The 24,187-nt window shown below is 31.9% G+C and overlaps 1 protein-coding gene across 2 annotated transcripts in view; it reads left to right on the forward strand.

Moving 5' to 3' along the window:
* LOC115211133 (phosphatidylinositol 3,4,5-trisphosphate 5-phosphatase 2A-like) overlaps nt 1–24,187 on the forward strand; it is a 93,762-nt gene that overhangs the window by 32,817 nt on the left and 36,758 nt on the right. For both annotated transcript variants that reach the window (XM_029780079.2, XM_029780080.2), the window contains exons 2-13: nt 1,935–2,099; nt 6,668–6,731; nt 11,189–11,339; nt 12,274–12,382; nt 13,650–13,790; nt 15,664–15,757; nt 15,890–15,961; nt 16,253–16,393; nt 17,991–18,123; nt 21,555–21,752; nt 22,811–23,010; nt 23,689–23,806. In XM_029780079.2, the coding sequence (XP_029635939.1) occupies nt 1,972–2,099; nt 6,668–6,731; nt 11,189–11,339; nt 12,274–12,382; nt 13,650–13,790; nt 15,664–15,757; nt 15,890–15,961; nt 16,253–16,393; nt 17,991–18,123; nt 21,555–21,752; nt 22,811–23,010; nt 23,689–23,806 (1,549 nt within the window). In that variant the 5' untranslated portion in view covers nt 1,935–1,971. The remainder of the gene's footprint in view (nt 1–1,934; nt 2,100–6,667; nt 6,732–11,188; nt 11,340–12,273; nt 12,383–13,649; nt 13,791–15,663; nt 15,758–15,889; nt 15,962–16,252; nt 16,394–17,990; nt 18,124–21,554; nt 21,753–22,810; nt 23,011–23,688; nt 23,807–24,187) is intronic.

The following is a 24,187-nucleotide window of genomic DNA, read 5'->3' on the forward strand; positions in this document are numbered from 1 at the left end:
ACAGTATCCCATCTTTACAGAAGTAAAAATAAATCATAAAAGTGATGAAATTAATAAAAAAAATAGCAGCAGTAGGAGGAGGGGGAGGAGGTAAAAGTGAGAAAAAAAATGAAACATAGAAAAATGTTACCCAGAAAGTGTATTCAAAGTACTGAGAGATTTCAAGATAGGATGTCATTTCATTGACTAGAGAAAAGAGTGTTAAATTAAGAGGTTGAGTGTTTGAGACAAGTTGTTCAGGATCAAGCAATCTAGTGAAGTTTAAGATGATGTTGGTGCTTCATGAAGTCATAACTCCCTGCTAGGGAACTTGGCCTCAATGCTTGTAATAGAGCAAGCTTCACTAAAGAGCAAGACAGTGATATTAAATTAGGTGGCATGGTGTACTTCTCAGAAACAACTGCATTTTGAGAGTAATGTAGTGAAAAGTGGTCTGAAAGGAAAGTAGACTGTACTAACAGAAGTGAACTGACAGTATCTTTTGAAAGTGTAATGTTGTTTGGTTGGTTGTTTAACAATGGGGCATTCTGTTTGTTTGTTTGTTTTTTTTGTTTTTTTTTTGTTGGGTGTGGTAAGCAACACTAGCGATTACCTCAATTTATAGGTGTAATGTAGATTTGAATGCTTTGAGATAGTAACTTGTTATCAAAGACATTGTTTTGTACATGTATCAAAATCTAGTAACTATGTGAGGGAAAAAATGGTGGTAAGTGTAGGGATTTATTGTCAAAGTCTGCAAATTAGGTAGATTTGACATTAGGAAAAATTAAGCTCCCTATATATGTAGGAATAAGATATACTTTTAAGTAAAACTCTTCAATATGTACTAGAAAGGCATGCATTAAAGATATTCTCAGAAAAATTCTAGTTGAAAATTTTAAATACAGATCAGTTTCTGTTGCACTTGGCATTCTGTTTAATTTCACTTACATATATTGTTCACAATGGCAAGGCAAATGTTCATGTTGAATTTGTTTTGTTATGTAGCCAAATAATAAATGCTTTGTCAAAGGATAGTTCTAAATAGAAAGAAAATATTTTTAAAAAGCCATGGATACTGATGGTAATTATGAATTAAGACCTTGAAATAACCAAAGTTCTTTCATACTACCAGATGTTAAACAATGATGATGAATCATAGACATAATGATCTCATGAGTGAGTTCTTATCAGGAATCTAACTTAATTTATTAAAAAGATCATATTACATTATTATCATATTTTATTAACCTGCTCACATGTGTAAATGCCATTTCATTAAAGATAGTGTCAGTATACTTAAGATTAAATTTGTTATTGACTAAATACAGTTAAAAGACTTGCACTCAAGGTTACAAATACTGTGACAAGTAACAAAGTAGATTAAATTGATTTGTAATTTAAATCTCAGATGTTTCTACTTAGAGAGAAATATCTATTGCATTATAATGTGTCATCTTCAAGAATGTATATTTTATTATTTAAATATTCATTATACATGATTCATCATCATTGTTTAACATCTGCCTTCCATACTGGCATGGTACAAAATTCCAGGCATTAATGCTATCATGAAAAATATACTTGAAAAATAATTTTCCAACATTTCAACTTCATAACATTCAAATGTCCATCATCCACTTATATCTTGTTCCGTTTTTTTTTCTATCAGTTTAATTGTTGCTTTGATTACTATCAGAAAAAGTTTTTAGATAGGTTGGTGAAATGTGTGCAATCTATGAAAGAAAACAGGATCCTGAAACACACTTCAAAGTAAATTTTACTTTAACATCATTGACATCTAGAAATAGTTGGAATACTATACTTTTCATATATTATACTGACTTGTTTTCATGAGTATTTTATAAATAGTTGTTATGTATTCTGTACAGGAAAAAATAATGAACCTGTCTGCAGTTTTAAAATTTCCACTCAAACATTAAATTTTCTTTCAGATTTTAGAGGGGTAATAACCTCTTGGCAGGAGTCAAAATGGCTTTTCTTCATAAAGGCATTTCTCGACTTCAAGCCGAAAAGCGTCTATTACAAAACAAAGAGGATGGAAGTTTTCTTATACGAGAAAGTGAGACTGTACCAGGAGCCTATGTGCTTTGTCTTCTGTAAGCATTTCATTTACATTACATTATTTTCTCATCCTTGATCCCTACTGGTTGAAATGATTTTCTTGTCATATTTCATTTTTAAAAAATAATAAATTGTGTACTTAATTCAATGTTTCAAAACAATATGTGCCTCTTTTCAAATGTGTTCTTTTACTTTTTATTTACTGTAAGAAAAAGCTAAATCCAAAAGCATGAACCCCAGAATTATAATATCAAACCTTTGATAAGGTTCACTCTGAAATTAAACAATTCAAACTATAAGAAAGGTAGAATGATAAGATGGGTAAAGAAATTTGTGTTAAAATTTGCAACATGAATTACATTAGGTAACTTTATCAATAGCATTGGTTAATCACGTTGATTGCATTTATATTATTTGAAAGTTTTAGACAAAAATTGCAGTGACTTTCAAAATATTAGCTTTTGAACTTGTGACATCAAAAATATAATCACAGGATCACTATGCCTAGTAACTTCAATTTCAAACAAATAAAATCTAAGAAACTTACTAATTACAGAATATTTTCAAAAAAAAAAAAAGGCTTCTATTAGTTGCTGTTATTGTTGTTGTGACTGGCTATGGATTGTTACACTTAAGTGGATTCCATAATATGTGGCTGTTTTGTCCGGAGTATTAGGATCTCACTTTTAACTCTGCAAATCTGATTATTTATTTTCCAGATAGAAAATAAGAATTCAGATGAATTACTTGAAGGGATCTACATTGGCATTTCTTAGTCAGTAATTGTTTTCTGGGCATTCACAATGTCAGTGAGATTATTTACCCATAGTTAGAAAGAAATAGAGATACATTGTCACTGCTTCTATCATGACCAATTTCTTATGAAGAAAAAATTTCTTCATTTTAAAAATAAGTGTAAGACAGTTGGTTTATTGACAAAATTTCATCTTCTACACACTCTTATTACTAGTATCTATTCCCTGTACTGTATCAAATAGCAAAACTTACAAGCCATTCAAATAGTCAATAGTTTTCACACCTTATTTGTTCAAATTGTTAGTGTATGTCATTGTCACCAATCTAATTTTAAGATATGAAATGGTTTCAGTGAAACATTTTCATTCCTCAGTCTTCTCTTCTTTTGTGTGAGACCTACCCAAATCCTTTGTTGAGCATTTCTCTCTCTAATATAAGTAACTGTATGCAGCTCTGCTATTACTTCCAATTACTATACTTTCATTTGAACATTTTGTAGTGCTACTTAAAGTAACAAACTAATTTCTATTTTTAGTAAGTCATCTGAGCAGATTGTAGACTTCATTTCATATTCTTATTATAAATGTGACAGGGAAGTGTCTGTAAATCAGTGCTTAAAAAACACTAATTTTTGTGTTTCCTTATGTTTAAATTTTTCATTAATAAGCATCTTTTGTAGATATTTATTAATAAAAACACACACACATGTGACAGCCTTTTTCATAGTTTCTGCTATGAGATTCCATCCATGAGCTATTGGTCAACTGGAGGCTATGATAGAAGACACATACCCAAAGTTCTGCAAAGAGGGCTGATGGAATTTGAAACCATGTGGCTGCAAAGCAACCTTAACCACAGGGCTATGTCTACACTCATTATTATTAAGTATTCTTGAACATTTAGAACTCTAGAATATTCAGTGCTTATTAGTCTTCTAAGAAATCTCACTGCACACTTTGTAGACTCATTGCTTATACTGAGTGCAATGAGCTAATCTTTATGTAGTACTTAGCTTGTAAGAAATAACACCCTCAAACTATAGCCTACTGTCTTACGAAAAAGGACAATCATAATGAATAATACATAGGATAGGATTCTCATAGTTGGAGTACCTTGGATTTGCTCAATCAGGGTTCCCTAGGGATAAACAAAAACAACAGTATAGAGTTCTTATCAATGTATTTCTTATATATTAAGTAAGTCATTTCCCAAATGGTATTGACTTTTTGTACCTTCTGTTAACTAGTACTTTGATTTTTTTCAGAACTTTGACATAATGAACTTGGCTTTTCCTCTCAGTTTAGTACATTTTCTTCAGTTGTAGTGATATATAAAGGTTACCAAAAATAGCACTAAACTCCTGTTACAGTATATCAAGAATTACAGAGAAAAATGACAGGTGCAAAGCTTTGCTGTATGCTTACCTGTTCATTAAATTTATTATTGAACCCATTGCTGGTCTCATGCATCAATCATCTGCATTTAACCTTTTTATTACTTTATCATAGATTATCATTTGTGCACTTATCAAAATAGTGAAATGGCATTGCATACTTGATTTCACCTCCATTGCTGGAGGGTAAGTACCAGTCAAGTACTGGGGTCAATGTAATTGACTTTCCCTCCCCTTAAAAACTGCTGGCCTTGTGTCAGAACTTGAAACCATTATCTTACTATTGGTTAATTACATCTTCAGGTATTCTGTACAGTTTTAAACTATAAAAATAACAAGAATAATTATTATTTGCTCTTTCACAATACTTCAAAAAACCTAAATATGTTCTATCTCTGTTACATACAATTTCATTATTTAAGAGAATGAATAGTTTTATCCCTCTCTGTTATCTTACTTCAGCCTGTGTAGCTCCCTCAGGGAGTAGGCTTTATTTTATTCATACTCTTTATCCTAGTGATACAGTCATGTCTCTTTCTAAAATGAGATGCATCTCTATCATTCTTCAATAACACCATGAAATATTCAGACATTCTTATTTCATTATTTGCAACAATTCAGTTCTCTTATTCTCTCAAAGTGAACAGATGTTGGTAATCAATGGGTGTCACTATGGCTGTGTCATTAAGAAATTCACTTCATAACTGTGATTTCAGGCTTGATTCTATTGCAAAACTTCTTGTGCAAGGCTCTTCTGCCATAGCCTTAGGTTGACTGAAGTCTCTCAGGGGAAGTTTAGCAGATGGAAACTGTGGAAATTTATTAGATGGGCTATGTCTGTTCTTGGAAGGTAGAGTTAATCCATTGACTAGTTTAACACTACCATCTGGTTCATGGGTGCCTTTACCAGAGTCTGTTGTGTTGCAAGTATTAGGTCAGGTCTCAGAGCAGAGAATAACCTCATCCCTTCCATCTCAGAGAACTCCAAATGAGTCATGCACATTGCTCTTCCTGCTCTCACTTCATCTGTTCAGTGAACATCCCATTTTTCCATGCTAGCATAGGTTGATTAGGATGTATTTAGGACAGAATTTTACAGCTAGATGCATTTCCTCTTGCCAAGCCTTACCTGTTTTACAGGTAAAGAGTTTCTTATTCCATGGGCTTTCAAAAACACAATTGGTCATAATGTCAACAAAGGATGTAAACACATCACTGTCTCACCAAGTAAACTTGTGAAATGTTATCATTAATGCACATGCCACAAACTCACATACATACAAATACACATATGTAACAGGCTTCCTATAGTTTCCCCTCTATCAATTTCATTTACAAGGCATTGGTTAGCTTGAGACTCATAGAAGACACTTGCCATGCAGTGGGACTGAATCTGTAACCACATGGTTGTAAATTTCTTAACCACACAGGCCTCACTTTTTAGTTAGAACTGATTGCAAGTGTTTAGCCTAGCTTCTATATATTGTTACCAGTTGTTCACTTTTTTTCATATCTTCTAAGGTCATCTTTTCTGCTTAAGAACTCTGCAAAATTTATCTTAGCTTGCTGTTCAATTACACCTAAAAAGATTGAATTTTGATTCTATGAAAATAACCTGGAATTTCTTCCTAGTATTTGGCAATACAATTATACAATTCACTCAACTTTCTGGGACTTCAATGTTAAATACTCATGTCCATAAGTTTTCTTTTGGATTTAAATCCATTAGTTATTCTGGCCATTATGGCATTCAGATTTTCTTGCTTTTGACAAATTCTTAGACTATTCCTGTGATGTGCTTTGGATTGTTGTTACTTCTGGCAAATAAAAACCTAGTCTTCACCAAGATCTCTTCTTTTTCTGGTATATGTTGGTGTAACCATGACATTGGCACCATCATCTTAACTGTCACATTCATGTACTCTGTGTGACATCAGATGTACATTCAGCTGTCAAAATCAAAGATGTTAAATTCTGCCTCATTTAGCCAATATGATTGACATCCATTTTTATGCTCCCAAGCAATTGACAGCAAACATTTCAGTTTTTTTTTCTTTCTTTTTTCTTTATACTCAATACTTCTCACAAGCCAGAAATTGCTTTAGTCAATTTTAGCTGGAAGTAACATAACGTCAATGGTCTCACTTCCTGTTCTTCAGTTTCAAATGATAAATGCATTTTTCCATCCTTTCAATTGTTTTTCATTGCTGCTTTGAATGAGGATGGTCAGAAGAGCCAGACTTTAAACTAAGTGATGCCTTTCAGTAAACTGGACAAACTAATGTAATTGATATCACTAACCTAAACTTTTTTACATTGTTGAAAACTAAGATACAAGTTCAGAATATAACCAATTTACAGTTTATAAAAGCATATTAATCTACAAAATATGTTTAAATAGGATATGTAAGTGAAACTGTTAAAGTACATTGTTTACTTTTATTTTGATTGTAGTTGTCAAGGACGTGTTCACAAATATCGAATCCTCCCTGATTTGGATGGCAAACTTTCTGTTCAAGTAAGATTCATACTTGTTTTACATTGATTTCTAATTTTTTTAATTTATTAAAATATTAATTACTTGCCAAAAAATATTAACAAAACTTTACAGACTTATATTGCTTGTTATATCATACTTAAACTATACATTATATATGCTGTGTGTATATAACATATATGTTAAGTTGAATTGTCTCAGTCAGCTGACTGCATTGATCATTAGAGTATATGAAACATACTATTATGGTTTCAAAATTAATTTATATTATGTAACCTTGTACATTATTTTCTTGAAAGTATTCATGCAAATGCAACTAAAAATAAACTGTATTTTTGTGGTAGTCTATCACTATGAAGTGATGCAGTAATTTTTTAGAAACAAAGCATTGTTCAGTTCTTATGATTATGAAGTGCTTGCCCTCAAAGATAGGCTAAAACATTCTCTATGCTGTTATTGTCATTATTGTCTGTCTTTACATTCTGAGTTCAAATTCCACCGAGGTTGACTTTGCCTTTCATCCTTTTGGGGTCAATAAATTCAGTACCAGTTGTGTACTGGGGTCGATCTAATCGACTGGCTCCCTCCCCAAAAATTTTGGGCCTTGTGCCTAGAGTAGAAAAGATTATTATTATTATCTTTATTTTTGTCATCATCATCATTATTATTATTATCTTGATTGTCCCTTGAAACCCTCCTGTAAGAGGAGGACTACATCACTATTATGTTGTTTTTTTACCTTTGTTTACTATGTAAACTTGTTTATGGTATACCGTGTATACTTTTTTTTTTATTTTATCATTTCATTATATATTAACCCCCACACTTTATGTCTGTTTTTGTATTGTACCTGGACTTCATCCTTTGCCCTGTTGGCAAATAAAAGAAATCATCATTATTATTATTAAGATGGCAAGCTGGCAGAATCATTAGCATGTTAGGCAAAATGTTTAGCAGCATTTTGTCTATCCGTACGTTCTGAGTTCAGATTTCACCTTGGTCAACACTGCTTTTCATCTTTTCAGGGTCAATAAAATAAGAACCAGTTGAGCACTGGGGTTGATATAATCGACTTGTCCCCCTCTCTGAAATTTGAAACCATTATTATTGTCGTTGTCATCATCATTAAAGCAGCCAGCTAGCAGAATTGTTACCATTACTGGGTTGAAATGCTTAGCAGTATTTTGTCTGACTTTACATTCTGAGTTCAAATTCCACTGAGGTCAGCTTTGCCTTTCATCCTTTCAGGGCCAAAACAATAAGTACTAGTTGAACACCAGGGTCAATGTAATTGACTTACACTTCCCTCAAAATTTCTGGCCTTGTGCCAAAATTTGAAACTACCATCATTGTTACTAGCAGAACCCGTGAATATTTCATGGAATTAATAGTAAACCTATTGGGTTATTCCTGAAAACTTTATCCAAAAAGCCTGAAAGCTTAGCCTGTGTTGTATCTGTATCAAAAAATAGTTGCTCATCTGCTATTCATTGAAAGGTGAAGGAAATTGGAATATGATCATTAATTAATGCACTTTATGCACAATTTTATAGACTCAATACACAGCATTCATAAAGTAAATATACACTCTTATTATTCCATTTTTTCCCATAAACACAAAAAATTACATTTTAAAATTTACATGGTCATAACTTCATATCTAGAAAACAAAAAATTTATAGTTAAAAATATTATTTGATATGTAAAATATAGGAATCACAATTTCACAGGGGTAAAAATTTAATACAACATGGCATACTCTGAAAACCATATCATTGGCAACTTATAAGCCAAGATGATGGGTCAGAACCAATACAAATTTCAATTTGCATATACCTTCCAATCCAATACTTCTTTGTGTAAGTTCTCCCTCTTATTTTCTCTTGTCTGTCAGTGTTCATAACTTTAACTCTCACATCAGATAATTTGCGAGCCCTTGAGAATGCAACATATAGCTGAACATGGCCAAAGGCAAGAACAGCCCCACTTTATCAAATATCTACCCTTGTGATTTATTGATAGTCATTGCATATGACAGGCAAATGGTAGGGGGGTCTGGTTTCTTTCTAAAGTGAATAGCAAGTTTGGGATGTGCATGTTTTAAGCGATAAGTGATATAAAAAAATATTAACTCTCCTCTATATAACTACTTTCAACTAACTTTTTTAACCACGAAATAAATATTATGTTTCTTCTATCACATGTCAGTGACACTACTCTCCCTCTCTTCCTTTCTTTCTCTTTCTGCCTCACTCTTCACCTTATCCTCTTTTTCTTTCTCTTGTTCTCTCTTTCCCTTCAACTAATCACATGAAAGCACTACAATTACATTCCCTCAACCTCACATCATGGATGTTTCTCTCACCCTCTTTTTTTCTCTCCCTCTTTTCTTTCTCCCTCTTTTTCTCTAATCACATGAAAGTGTTACTGACGGGCTAAGTAACATAATGACAGGCAGAATTATTATAAGATTATTATTATTATTGTCATCATCATCATTATTGTTATTAAGGTGACAAACTGGCAGAATCGTTAGTGTGCTGGGCCAATTGCTTAACAGCATTTCATCCATCTTTATGTTCTGAGTTAAAATTCTGCTGAAGTCAACTTTGCCTTTCATCTTTTCAGGGTTGATAAATTAAGTACCAGTGTAACACTCCCCCAAAATTTCAGGCATTGTGCCTACAGTAGAAAGGATTATTATTATTATCATCATCATCATCATCATCTTGATTATCCCTAGAAGTCCTTGTATATCAAGATGACTACAACACTATCATCCTTTTTTTATTGAAAGTGGCAAGTTAGCAGAATCATTAGCACACCATACAAAATGCTAAGCAGCATTTTGTTTGTCTTTACATTCTGAGTTCAAATTCCACCAAGATCAACATTGCTTTCACCATTTCAGGGTCAATAAAATAAGCATCAGTTGAAAACTTGGGTCAATGTAATCGATTTAACCCCTCCCCTAAAATTGCTGGCCTTGCACCAAAATTTGAAACCTCCTTTATTGTTATTATTATTATTATCATTGTCATCATCATCATTATTCTTATTAAGACATCCAGCTGGCAGAATCATTAGCATGTCAGCCAAAATGCTTAACAGCATCTTGTTCCTCTTTATATTCTGAGCTCAAATTCCATCAAGGTCAACTTTGTCTTTCATCCTTTTGTGGTCAATAAAATAAGAACCAGTTGAGCACTGGGGTTGATGTAATTGACTTGCCTCCTCTCAACAAAATTGCTGGCCTTATGCCAAAATTTGAAACCATTACTATTGTCATCATTATTATTAAGGTGGCCAGTTGACAGAATCATTAGCATGCTAGGCAAAATGCTTAGCGGTATTCTGTCTGTCTTTATGTTCTGAGTCCAAATTCCACCGAGGCCAACTTTGCCTTTCATCCTTTTGGGGTCAATAAAACCAGTACCAGTTGAACACTGCGGTCAATGTAATCAACTTGCCCCTTCCTTAAAATTTCTGGCTTTGTGCCAAAATTTGAAAGCAGTGTTTTTATTATCACTGTCATTACCATCATCAGCAGTAGCATGATTAAGGCGGTGAGCTAGCAGAATTGTTAGCATACTGGGCAAAATGCTTAGCAGTATTTCATCCATCTTTACATTCAGAGCTCAAATTTTGCCAAGGTCGACTTTGCCTTTCAGTGTCAATAAAATAAGTTCCAGTTAAGTACTAGGATCGATTTAATCAACTTACCAACTCCCTTCAAATCACTGGTCTTGTGCTAAAATTTGAAACCAATATTATTGTTGTTATTATGAGTTCAAATTCTGCCATAGTCGACTTTACCTTTCATCCTCTTGGGGTTGATAAAATAAGTGCAAGTTAAACACTGGGGTCAGTGTAATCGATTTAACTCCTCAGCCAAAATTGCTGCCTTGTACCAAAATTTGAAACCATTATTATTATCATTATTATTATTATTGAGTTCAAATTGTCATCATCATTATAATCATTATTATTAACGCAACCAGCTGGTAGAATCATTAGCACACCAGGCAAAATGCTTAGCAACATTTCGTCTGTCCTTCTGATTTCAAATTCCTTTCATCCTTTCAGGGTCAGTAAACTAAGTACCAATTATGCACTAGGGTTGATGTAACCGACTTACTCTCCCCGAAAATTGCTGGTCTTGAACCAAAATTGGAAATCATTATTTTAACATTATTATTATTATTATTAAGCTTTGATGTAAAACACACAGGAACTAAAAGTTGCTAATGAGAGATTCTACGTATTTAATTGGAGCTGAGCTTAATCAGTTTCTAAATTACCCTTAATCTCTTTAGCAATAAGACTCAATAGAAAGTTTATTTTTAAATATAATTTGAGAAATATTAGCATGTGTAAGTACCAAGTGGTATTAATGAAATCTTGATATTTTCTTGCTACCCATTTCTATAGATTAATTTCAATTTTGTTAAATGTCTACCATTTTAATATTTTTACAGTCAGAAAACAGTTTGCTGGAGCCTAGATTCGTGGATTTATCCCACCTAGTTCAAGAATATATGAAACGAGGGGATAAAAATGGTCTTGTATGTGCTATGAAAAAAATTGTGGCAGTAGAGCGTTCAGAAAAACTTGATGAACCTGATTCAGGTAAAGTTTTATTAATTTAAACAAATTTAGTAAATATTTAACCTATATTAAATTTAGGATGAGTTACTTAACAGTACAAATTTTAGAATTTTATAAATTTTAATGTCTATACAAAGTATTGGGTGTTTTCACAAAGTCTTGTTGAATATTTAGATTAGAAATCTAATACTGCTACTTTTGTTTAAAGCGTGGCTTCAAAAAATTCATTAGCTAATATTTATTTCTCCTGGTAAATTTAGTGAAATCAGGAAAAGTTTAATACTTCTACCTGTAAGTTACCTTCCTTCTAATCTTCATGAAATTTACCAGGACAAAAAAAAATTTTTAAACCATGAACAAATGTCTTTTCTGAAACCCTACTCTAAAAAATAGTAGCAGCATTAGGTGTCTAATCTAAAAATTCAACAGGACTTTGTGAAAATGCCCAATAGTCTGAATTAATATTAAAATAAATTTATGAAGTACTAAAGGTTTGCATTTTAAGCAACTCTTGCTTTGTCTACTTCTAGCTAAAACCCTTGTCTTTTTCCAAAGGGGAAATATATAGCTCCAGACTAAAAGATATTACATTATTACTTTAGACTTGTCTACTGAGGCAAAATAACAGTCCTATTAAACACAGTATCAAAACTGCAAAAAGTAAAGAGAAAATAAAAAAATTAAAGCCCACCAACATTACCTCTACCCTTTTATTTTTACAATGTTTTATACATTTATTTCTATTTATGCATATCTCAGCCATCAAAAATAGAAATTTTAATTCCTAATTTTATCTTAAAATTTTCCTCAGTATTAATCATTGTTAAAATTTCATATCCATGAAGGTTTTTTATTTGGAACTGTGAAATGAAAATTATTAAAGGAGTAGCAAATCTTTGTGGATCTTGTACAAATATCTACTAGTTTAAATACATTATATAAACTCCATTTTCAGATGATGATGATTTTGAAGCCAATGCAGCAGATCCCAGTGCACGGCATAATACTGTCAGTACTCTTCGAATGCAATTCTTAAAGAATTTTGCCAGATTAGATTTGTCCAAGTAAGTGGGTTTTATTTACTTTAATTGATCCCTGATGAGTGTATAATATCAGTTTTTGAGAAGAACAAAACAAAACTGAGAGATTGTGGGGTTTTGCCAACAGTATTAGCTGCACAAGATAATTTGTATCAGTCAAGTATCAAAACTAGATCATGGCCTTAAATCAGTAGGTAACAGCAGTTATCTAATAAGTGATCTGAAAGTGATATTGATTAGATAATGTCAATCTTTGTAAGAAACTGTCTAGAAACCATAAATACATATTAAGTATATTATACAAACACCATATTGAGTAAGGTATGTCATTCTATGTGGTGGTATTGTAACATGAGAGCAGAGGCATGAGAAAAATGAGTTGAGTGATCCATTGGATATGTTACATAAACTTATATTAAGAGAAGTGGAGCACAAGTGAACTGAGAGTGGCTGGACATTAATGGCATTGGTTGATGTGTTCTGTGCTTTATAGATATTTTATACAATTAGGCAATGACTTTTGAAGGAAGAAGTGCTTTCTGTTGAATGGAAGACCTCATAGTAGAAGACATGAGGAGAAATGGCAAGGGCAGATCTTATGATGTTAGTAACTTAGAGATAAGATGTCACTGTATTACACATCCAGTTCTCTCTCTCACACACATCACACACATCCATCTCCTACAAAAGCAGAAAGAATATTTTATTATGTACAGTATCAGTTTTTTACATTCTACACATAAACTTGAAGGGCATATGTGCTATTATTTCTTATTAGTGAGGATAACTGTCTCTATTATCAGTAACCAAGATATCCACCTTTCTAACTAGTGGCTGTAATAGGGTCACTGTTGTCACATTTTGCAACTTACATACATGCATACTCTACAAAATTAATAGCTTTGCAAGAGATTTGGTAGTATGAGATTACTCTAGGAAGACTCAGTGATATCATACATTGCTTACAAGATAAAGGAGTTGGAATGGTTGTATGTCATGAGTTATACTGATGTAGGAAGATATTGATATTCATCCATCTTAAACTCATCTAGTTTTTGTTTTTCTATAAAATATATGTTTTGAAAAGTTTAGGTAATAATTTGTCATCAAATTTCATAATAGTTATGTATATGCTTAAGGCTTGAAAACCTGAAGTTAACAGTGAATCAGTTTTGATTGGAATTATTATATAAACCAAAGGGACTGTGTGATTTTGATAGTGATTCTTTAAAAGTATATATAACAGTTATGTGTATATTTATATAATTTGTGTCTTTTCTTCCTTTATCAGAACTGAAGGTGAATTTATGACCATTCTCAAGCAATACATTGATGAAGGTCAAGATGAAGACCTTGTTTCAATGAAAGCTGGAAACACCAAATTACCTGGTCTTCAGAAACTGCTATGGACTATAGCTAAGCCCTTAGTCAAGTAAGACATTGTTTATCTATTTAAGTAAAATAATTATCTAATTTATCTTGATTCATTATCTTTTAACGTCTGTCTTCCATGCTGGTATAGGTTAGATGGTTTGAGAGAATCTTGCAGGTCAGAGGACTGCATTGTGCTCTAATGACTGCTATGGTACATTTAAATTGTTTTGAATTTTGTTCTTTGTAAGATATTTAACATATCAAAAATGGTGAATCATACAACCTAGTTTTAGAACAATTGAATTAACACAGTTGGTAAAGATAGACTGAATGCTTTAATGCCTGAAACTTCTCAATTAGTATTCTACAATGTTTTGCCTTGCCATTTATCTTCTTTACAGAATTCCCCATTTACCTAATAGAAAGATTGCTTAATGTTTGTATTTGTTAGTTTTATTAGTAATTTAGTAGAATTTGTAAAATGTTGTATTTTCTAGCAGCTGATTAGAGATGTTACATTATTTTAGCTTACCTTTATTGTCTCATTAATCTTGTGTCATAAAAATAGTCTCAGTAACATGCCTCAGACAAGAAACAATGAATTTAATGATAGAAATAAAATATAATAGCTATCATTAAAACTTATAGCTGAAAAAAAAAATTATCTTCAACTTTCACCTTAAGTTTAGGTTAATATTGAATCACTGATAGATTTAGTTTTTTGAATAATTGCAATTTACATTTGAAAGCTAAGAGGAACAAAATAGATTATGTATGTCATTTGAGAAATAGATATATTTGAAGGTGTGACCACAAACAAAACACAGAGTTTTGTATTTCACCTAATTATTCACAGTATTTCTCAATTATTTTTCTTGAAGCATTAGGTTTCAGTATTGAGTTCAGTTTAGCTTGTAAGTCTGCAGATGACACTTCAATATTCAGACTCAGTAAGGTGGCGAGCTGGCAAAATCATTAGAATGCTGAGCAAAATGTTTAGCGGTATTTGACTCTTTACATTCTAATTTCCAAATTCCACCTAGGTTGACTTTGCCTTTCATCCTTTCTGGGTCGATAAAATAAGTACTAGTTGAGCACAGGGATCAATGTAATTGACTTACCCACTCCCCTGAAATTGCTGACCTTGTGACAAAATTGGAAAGCAATATTCAGTCTTAAGTTAAATGTGTCAAATTATCTTGACATGCCTTGCCATTTGATCCAGACTGCTTCTACTTTAGGTAGCTGTCTACATTGCAGATGATGTATGATATGAAACAGTCATCTCCATACTAAACTCACCAAAGTTATTTTATACACAAAGATCTGCCACTAGTTAGCAATCTTCCTTGGCCATAGTGGATATCACCAGTCAACATCACTTAACATCTGGCTTGTATGCTCCACGTATGAGCATCTTCTATGCTCCATATTTGTGTGTGTGTGTGTGTATAGACACATAAATACACGCACGTACACACACACCCATACATACATATATATAGATATATATATATATATATATATATATATATATATGAAGGCACATGGCTTAATGGTTAGGGTATTCAGCTCGCAATCTAGAGTCATGTGTTTGATTCCCAGTGGCATATTGTGTCCTTGAGCAAGACGCTTTATTTTCATGTTGCTTCAGTTCACTCACCTGGCAAAACTGAGAAGTACTTACATTTCAAGGGGCCAGCCCTGTCACACTCTGAGGAGTATATGAAGGGGTACATGTGTCTGTGGAGTGCTCAGCCACTTGCATGTTAATCTCACGAGCAAGCTGTTCCATTGATCGGTTCAACTGGAACCCTTGTTGTTGTAGGCAACAGAGTGCCAGTTTTATATATATATATATATTATATATATATATATATATATATATATATACATATGATCTAACATCTGATGGTTTCTTTTATTTTTAGAGAGTTCGACAATTTCTTATTGAAAATGGGTTTAGTTAGAGATCTCTTCAGTGACGTACCCAAGGAACAGAAATGGAAAGAGTTGGAGGCCGAGGTATTTTTCTCTTGCAGTTAAATTCTCTCTCTCTCTCTCTCTCTCTCTCTCTCTCTCTCTCTCTCTATCTCTCTCTCTCTCTCTCTCCTCTCTTTCTCTCTCTCCTCATCAAATATTTGCTATCTATTTTAGAATTTTGGTGTTGAGGAAATGTCCAACAAATTCAATGAGTGTAAAGCAGCTTTAGAAGATCTGCAAGCTGGGGTAAATATCGAAACTCTTTAACAGTTCCTTTCAAGTTAAACTGCTAAAGCAGTTCATTTTTCTGATACCAATGATAGCACCCTTGATAATCTAAATTGCAGTATACTATAAATATCTTTGTGGAAATACCAAATGACATAAATGCACACTAAAAATAAAGTCTTACATTTTATCAACCTTATAATTTTGTTGGAATTGGAAGTCAGATTTGAAAGTCATTCCAATAAAGTCAATTAGGTAACTTACTCTCTATTCTGTACATGTGTTTAATGTTGCTATATACTTTCATAGGCTCAAGATTTCTTGAAAAACTATGGTATAAAAGATCAAGGAAGCCATGGAGATTATACAGAAATTGATTTTGATATGATGAAAACTGCCCCCTTTTTACAGTCTGTTCCACAACAGCCAATTCCTGAAGCAATATTTGAAGTATGACTTTTTTCTTTTTAATTTCTAATTCATATATTTTAATTTTTCATTCTATGCATAAAGTGAACATTTATTTGAATATTTATTTTATATGTGTCTTTGAGTACCAGCTTTTCTACTATGGAATGAAACTAGTAGCTGTACATGTAGCTATACTGACTAATTAGTTAGTACCTGAGTTGGGGGGGGCAGTGTTATATTATTGGAAGCAAAAATCAATCAGGGAAATGCCATTTTGGAATTTTAGATGATGGTTTTAGAGGACTTCATAATTAGATTAAATACCTCATTAAAAAATGATGTAGACACATGATATAACTCATTCTTTTTGTATTACAAAATCTAAAGCAACTGAAACTGGAAGGAAGAGTATACCTTTGAGGGCCTAATGCTCAAAATTAGACATATAAAGTCAAGAATACACCTTGTAAAGCTACTCATCAGCTGGTATATAATTTTATATTTCATTCTCTCATTGAAGACTCTTTACCAAGCACTTTGTTTTCATGTAGCTCATCTAAAACCAATGTAATAGTTTTCAACTGTAACTAAGTCCTCTTCCTTATTTTCAAGAAAGCAAAAGAGAAAATAGATCTGTATTAGCAAAGGAAAATTCTGACTTGCCTTCTGGAATGGAGTAATTCTAACATATTCTTTACTAAACCCCATAAAAAAAAACATTCTTCGTAATATACTTCAACTAAAAATAAAGTAGCTACATGATTACTGTTCATGTTAATTTCATAATTATATCCAAACAAAAATATTGTTGCTATATTTAAAATGAGCCACTACTCTCATTCCCTGTGTGAGCTCATTTCATAATTGGTGGCCTATTAACCCTTGTCCTCCTTTCTTTTTTACTGTTATTACAATAGCTTCTCTGAATTTGGTAACTTCCTTCTGTATGTAAAGCTATACATTCCTATTACTCCCTCTACATAGTGTTTCTCTTCCCAAATCTAATATTAAATATTTTGCCTATCCTACTACACTTGAACTTATGAAATTCCTACTTACTTACGTTTTCCTATCATGTAAAAGCATACAGTTGTTCAGAACTAAACATCAGCCACACCAGCCTAGTTATCACAATCTTATTCATTCTCTATTGCAAGTGTTCTTTAATCTACTTTTATTGTTTACTGAAGCAATGTAGCTGATGTGGGTTATTCTCTTCACTAGTCCTAGGATGCTAGTAACCCAGCTATAGGCAATCAATAGACATAATATTCCAGTACTTTTACCATTTGCTTACTTTTGTAGGCTGGTTAGAAGTAGATTTAAGAATTTAAATATTTTAAATAGATAAAGTGCTCTTGATAAAAGAGTAAAGACTATTTAATGTATATCTTTTAGGAAATCTATTCATATACCCTTGTAATTAGGATGAATGTATAAAATAATGATGCTCATTATATATTAGAATAATTAATGAGTAATTAATTGCAGTCTTATTACTAGAATCCTAATATTTTCTACTTGAATGTCAGTTGTGCTCCAACATAGAGATTTTAAAAGGAAAACTATGTTAGCATGTAAAAGTAACAGCTATAAAATTAATGGTGATTACATTACTGTCATTTTTGATTTTCAGGTTCGGGCTGTGAAACATGGAAAACCAATGGGTCGAGTAACATTAAAAGTTGATGTTCAAACTGGCCGTTTGTTTGCTGTAAAACCTTCCAAAGATATTTTAGATGCTAGTAACACATTCTCCCATGAAAAAAGTAATCTGCTACTTTCTCTTTTTTTCAAAACATATCTTTATTCAAAATGCAAATAAATATTGGAAAAAATGTATCTAAATGCTGAGTGTAAAGTTGCTGCAAAATAGTTAGTGATACCAGGAGTTCAAGAGTTTAATATTAAATGTCAGTGCACATGAAATATTTAGTGTGAACAACAAAGTGGGGTTTTTTTGTTTCTCTTTTTCTGTTCTGTATTTTGGCATGTTGTTTTCTTTATAACAAATAGTGAATGCTGCAGTTGTAAATTATCGGCAAAACTGGTTTTATTCCTATTTGAAATTATTTTGCTTCACTTTTTCTAGAAACAACTTTTAGAAAGACATGAGCATCAAAGATTCCCACGTGCATCCTCAATATTTCATAACACTTAAAAAGCAGACACAGTCCTTCAACTAGCTTATAATATCTATTCCTCTCTTTTTGTCTCCTGTATGAAACTAATTATGCCTCTTGAAATCATCCATTTCTGAAGTAAAGCATTATACAACTAGTCTTTTGTTTAAAACTATTATCATTTTAGTATCAGTACTAATAACAGTTTCATAAATTCTGTGCAAGCACTTATATTCTTCTTGATATTCTAACTAGCACTATCCCCCTTAGTAATTAGAGTGCTTAAGTGGTACTTGAAGTTTCAAAGGGAAAACAGTGTGGTCTCAAATTATTTTCACTGCAAGCTTCAGTTATGAAGTTAGATGGTTTTTGATGTCCTCTTTCTCTTTTTCTGCTAATGTTAAGTTGCTGGAATAACAATTATATTTACTTATTTACAAGACAACAAATTCAGTGCAAAACATCAAGATCAAAATGGTTGTTAGCATTGCAAGTAAATATGGTAATAGTGGTTAGGACTTAAATAACCTCTTACTCTGCTTATAACTAATCTACTGTGAGGAAACAGTTCATCTTTTCTGTTCAAAACATCAAGCTTGTCTTCTAATTTACAGCAAAATATTTTATTGCACTTTACAAACTATGCATACATTTGTCTGTTGTTAAATAGGGAAAAAACTATCTGACTTGGAAACAGGTGGCAGTTGGTGGCAGCTGTAGAAAACTTGTCACACAAATAGTACTGCACTCTATGTATACAGTTTTGTAGGTGCAGGCATAGCTGTGTGGTTAGGAACCTTGCTTCCTAGCTACATGGTTTCAGGTTCAGTCCCAGTGTATGGCATCTTGGGCAAGTGTCTTCTGCTATAGCATCAGGCCAACCAAAACCTTGTGATTGAATTTGGTAGGTGGAAGTTTCCATTATGTTTGTACATGTGTGTGTAAGTGCTTGTGCCTCCTAAACAGAGAGGTAGGAAAATGTCCGTATTTGAATATACAGGCATATGTATGTATTTCAATATACACTTATGTGTATATACATATATACACACACATATACAGGAATCCCTCACTTTACAGAAGTAATGTATTCCTGAAATTCTGGCCATAACACAAAATTCTGTAATGCAAAATAAATTTTCCTATTGATTTTTCATATGAAGTGACATTGCATTCCTACAAACTTTTTGAGAAAAAAAAAAGAAGCATAAGAAAACAACAGAAAACAAACAACACAATTACTTTTATACTTGCAAACAACTATTTCTAAACATACATGGTACAATATAGATACATAAAAACACAAAAACATTTCAAGAGGAACTCGGTCACATTATTTATGACTTCTTCAAATTCTGTATCCTTTGCAAGTGTCACAATATCTTTCTGATGTGATACAGACTTTTTGCTTGAGAAAAACTTATATCATGGATACAGTCTGGCCCTATACTTAGCTATATATCTACAACATTCGTTATGTTGAATTTCTTCCAGAAACCTCTAATTGTAGGTTTATCTTACTTGTCAATTACTTTCATAGGTTGTAAATGAGATGAAATTTGAAGTACTGTGGTAAAAATTAAAAAAGCACTATATGATTAAAGTTAGCTGAAGGGTCACCAGATTTTATATACATACATATGTGTGTGTATATCTATCTATATATATATATATATATATAGAGAGAGAGAGAGAGAGAGAGATGTACAAACAAGAGAAACTGTTAATAAATGTTGTAGAGTTTGTTCATTCATTAGAACCTAAGGTTTTTGTTTCTAATCCCAATTTCTCCATATCTTCTATCTTCCATTTACAGAGACAAACACATGTGAGGTGAAGTGTATAAAGAAGGCATAGGAGTTATCTTTTTCTGAACAAAAACTTATTAGGATGATCGATTGACATTCAAATTTCGTTTTTTGCTTTTATGCTTCTAAGCTTTGATTATTTTTATTGATTTACTAACCTACTATTTATTAAATGCTACTTATTTCATACTGTATCCTATTACTACATGCATACACCAGGATTTGAACCCTTTTGATGCCAACCCACATGTGACCACTTCTGATTCTATGATAGAAACTTCCTGTTTTAAAGTGATCTAAATTTAAAACAACACCAGCTTAACATTGACAAAGTTATTTCACTAACTTCTTCATTATTTTCATAATTAATTGAAACAAAGGCAGTATATTTCAGTGGAATAACAGTAACAGAAAGGTTAAATATTTCACATTTTGCTTATTTTACTAAAAAAAAATTCTTGTGCTTTTCATTTTTCCTTTATCATCTAGTTTCCTTGAATTTTATTTTTTAACTTTGTTACCTTATTTATGATGAAATATACTATCCTTGTTCCAATTTTGAAAATAGTGAAGAATTTAGTAAAACAACTAAATCATCATTAAGCTGGTGTTTGGAATATAAATGAAATTTTGCTGGAAGGTTTTAATGTAGATCACTTTAAAAGAGGGAATTTGTATCATAGAACCAAGGGCAATTTCAGGCTGGTTGGTATTAAAAGGGTTAACTTGGAGTTTCTTTTCCCCTTAGTTGATAGTCAACTCTAATTTTGTCTATTATATAGTTGAACCTTAATCTGTTGATTTTATATGTTAGCAAAGTGCCGGAATAAAAGAGGTTGGACATACTTTATTTTGACTTCTTTCTTTTAGTGGCTGATATTTTCTTTCTCTCACTTAATGTTCCCAGAATTTTGTAATGAAAGACTCCACCATATTCAATACCTAGGATACCATTTACACTTTGAATTTCATGGTTAATGCCAATTTAGCTCTCTAAGCATAATAATGATGCACTCTCTTATATGATTTTGATTTTGATTTTTCCAGTTTCAGCTCATGAGCTGTGGCCATGCTGGGGCACCGCCATTTATATCAATATAAATTAATTAATACTAAATTAGTTATCAGGATTTGCTCATATCTTGTTAATCAATAAAAGAGATTCTAGATTTTATCCTCATTATTTTCATTTATTTCTCTCCAATTTTTGTATAAAATCATGCATATTATTTACAACCATCATTCTACATGTTTGTATTTTTTCATTAGTTTTGCAGCTGATCAAAAAATCAACTGATAACTGTCGACTGGATATTGTAATAGAAGGGAAAAAGACATTTACTTATCAATTTGAAAGTGTACATGCCCGAGAAAACTTTTGTCAACATATATGTCAAATGAAGAGCATGCATTCTACTGCAGAAGAAATAGATCAAGTATCTATCTTTATTGGAACATGGAATATGGGTGAGCATAATTTTCTATCAGTTGACAGAGAATTTAATTTTTTTCTTCCTTCTGTGTTGAATTTACTTATAGGCTTGCTAAGCTGAAGCCTAATGTCTCAAAATGTAAGAACGCTTCAGCCAAACTGTACAATATTTCTGGCACTGTCGTAGGCCTTTTGTAAGGAGGTTCACATGTGAAATAGCCTTGTGCCCCTCTTCATCTAAATCTGGCACTGTTTCAGTTGTTTATTTTCTTTCACCTTTTATTTATTAAAATATGAAATAAATTAATTTTAAATTTCAGTAAATAAATAAAATACCCTTTTTAAACACTTCTGTAATTGTTCAAATTCTTGAAATTTTAATTATTATCTATTCCCCTAATAAAAATGTCTGCATCATAGAATATTAGACAACATATATATTATTCAAGATATTGTTTTATAAAAATAGTATGAAAATAATTTACTTTGCTTCACAACCATGCACTTTCGGATTCAGTTTTGCTTTGCAACACATTGGGTGGATGCCTTCCACTATAACCCAAGGCCAACCAAAGCCTTAGGAATGGATTTGGTACACAGAAATTGATAGAAGCCCATTGTATGTGGGGGGTGGGGTATGTGTCAGGTCTCCCTGTCTTGACATGTGCTAATTGTAAACATATGCCGCCATATGTGTTGAGATTTGTTTGCAATCTTCCATGAAAACATGTCTGGCCATTGAACTAACATCTATGAAGGACTAGAGGAAATATTAACTTACTTGGAAACAAGTAAGGGTTGGTGATAAGAAGTGCATCTGCCTCAACATTTTTCATTTAACCTATGCAAGCATGGAAAGGTGGTCTTCAAAACAACACCATTTACCAGTAAGCTAGTCAATAAATATTGACTGGCTTACTGGTAAATGGTGTTAATCAAAGTATAATATAATCATCTTGCTTTATAAATATTTATTTCTTAAACAATTCAGTCAGAAACAGAACTCTATGAGGTATCAAAAATGTTTAACATTGGTTTGTAAATGATCTTTTAAAAGATTCTAAGATAACATTTATTTTTCTGTTCTACACAGGTACTGCCCCATTTACTGAAAGTCTTAATAGCTGGGTACGATGTCAAGGAGCAGGAAAAATTCGAGAGCCCCTTGTAATGGGAGTAATTCCTCATGATTTATATGTAATTGGAACCCAGGAGAGTTCATTAACTGAAAAAGATTGGGTCAACTGCCTAAAAGCTCAACTCAGACTTTCAATGTCTATTGATCCTGAAATCGTATGTTTATTTTTAAATTTACTTATTGACTATTTATTGGAATTGAATCGGTGCAAGAATAGTAATCTTTTAAAAAAACAATATTTTGAGATATTTATATATCAAATTGTAATGAAGTCATTAGGTATAAGTCATTATCAAATTTATTTTTTGGTCTCACTAGTCTACAGTCATAATTAAACATCAAGCAAGTATATGCTCTTAATTATTACTTTCTGAAAAGTCTGTGAATTAATTACTTTATGAAATTAGCATATTTTAACCTTGTTTATGCTGATTTATGTGTAAAATTTATTTGTTACTTGAAGTGAAACTTATCTTTAAATGTTCTTACTGTTATACATAATGTACTTGTTTGCAATAAAACTCTATGTCACTTTCTGAAACTCATCTATTCATTAGTTTGATATTTGTTCCCTTTTAATAGATATAAGATAAGAATATTCTTAGCGATTAAAAATACTAGAAAAGGAATTATCTTACTTCTTATGAGAATTGTGAACCAGTTGGTAATGTAGTATGGTTAGAAAAATTCTATATTGGTTTTTAATTAAGAAATGTAAACTGTCAACTAAAGATTTGAATATAATGATTATATATGCATTCATGTGTGTGTGTGTGTATCTAGCATTTTCTCATAATTTTTTCATTTTTATTCTTCTTTTTCTTTTTCTCCAGGTATGTGTTTGTTCCCTATGGGGTATACGTCTTGTTGTCTTTACAAAAGCAGAACATCAACACAGAATAAGTCATGTGGAGCACAGCAGTGTAAAAACAGGAATTGCCAATGCCCTGGGTAAAAATCTAAATCCTTTCAACTGTAACTTTATGAACAGTACAATTTGTTTACATTATATTTTGATAAAGTGGGATTAATTTAATTCATATATAAATTTTGTGCTTAGGGTATTCAACTATTAAAACAGAAGTACTATTTTTACAGTTGAGTGTAGTGCTCTGTTAATAGAAATTAACGAAGTTGAGCTGGATTTTTGCAAACACAGTATGTGTAAGGATAAAGCATTAGAAATCCTTACCAATAATGGAAGTAGACACCTTATTAAACTAATGTCTTGTATCAGTTATGTTTGTAAAATCTTTATACAGCTCTTACTGCCATATCATTTTGAATGATATTGAACCTAAGTTGGCACATAATTCTTTTATTATATTTTGT

Source organism: Octopus sinensis, linkage group LG4 (genome assembly GCF_006345805.1).
Source record: "Octopus sinensis linkage group LG4, ASM634580v1, whole genome shotgun sequence".
NCBI classification, from domain to species: domain Eukaryota; kingdom Metazoa; phylum Mollusca; class Cephalopoda; order Octopoda; family Octopodidae; genus Octopus; species Octopus sinensis.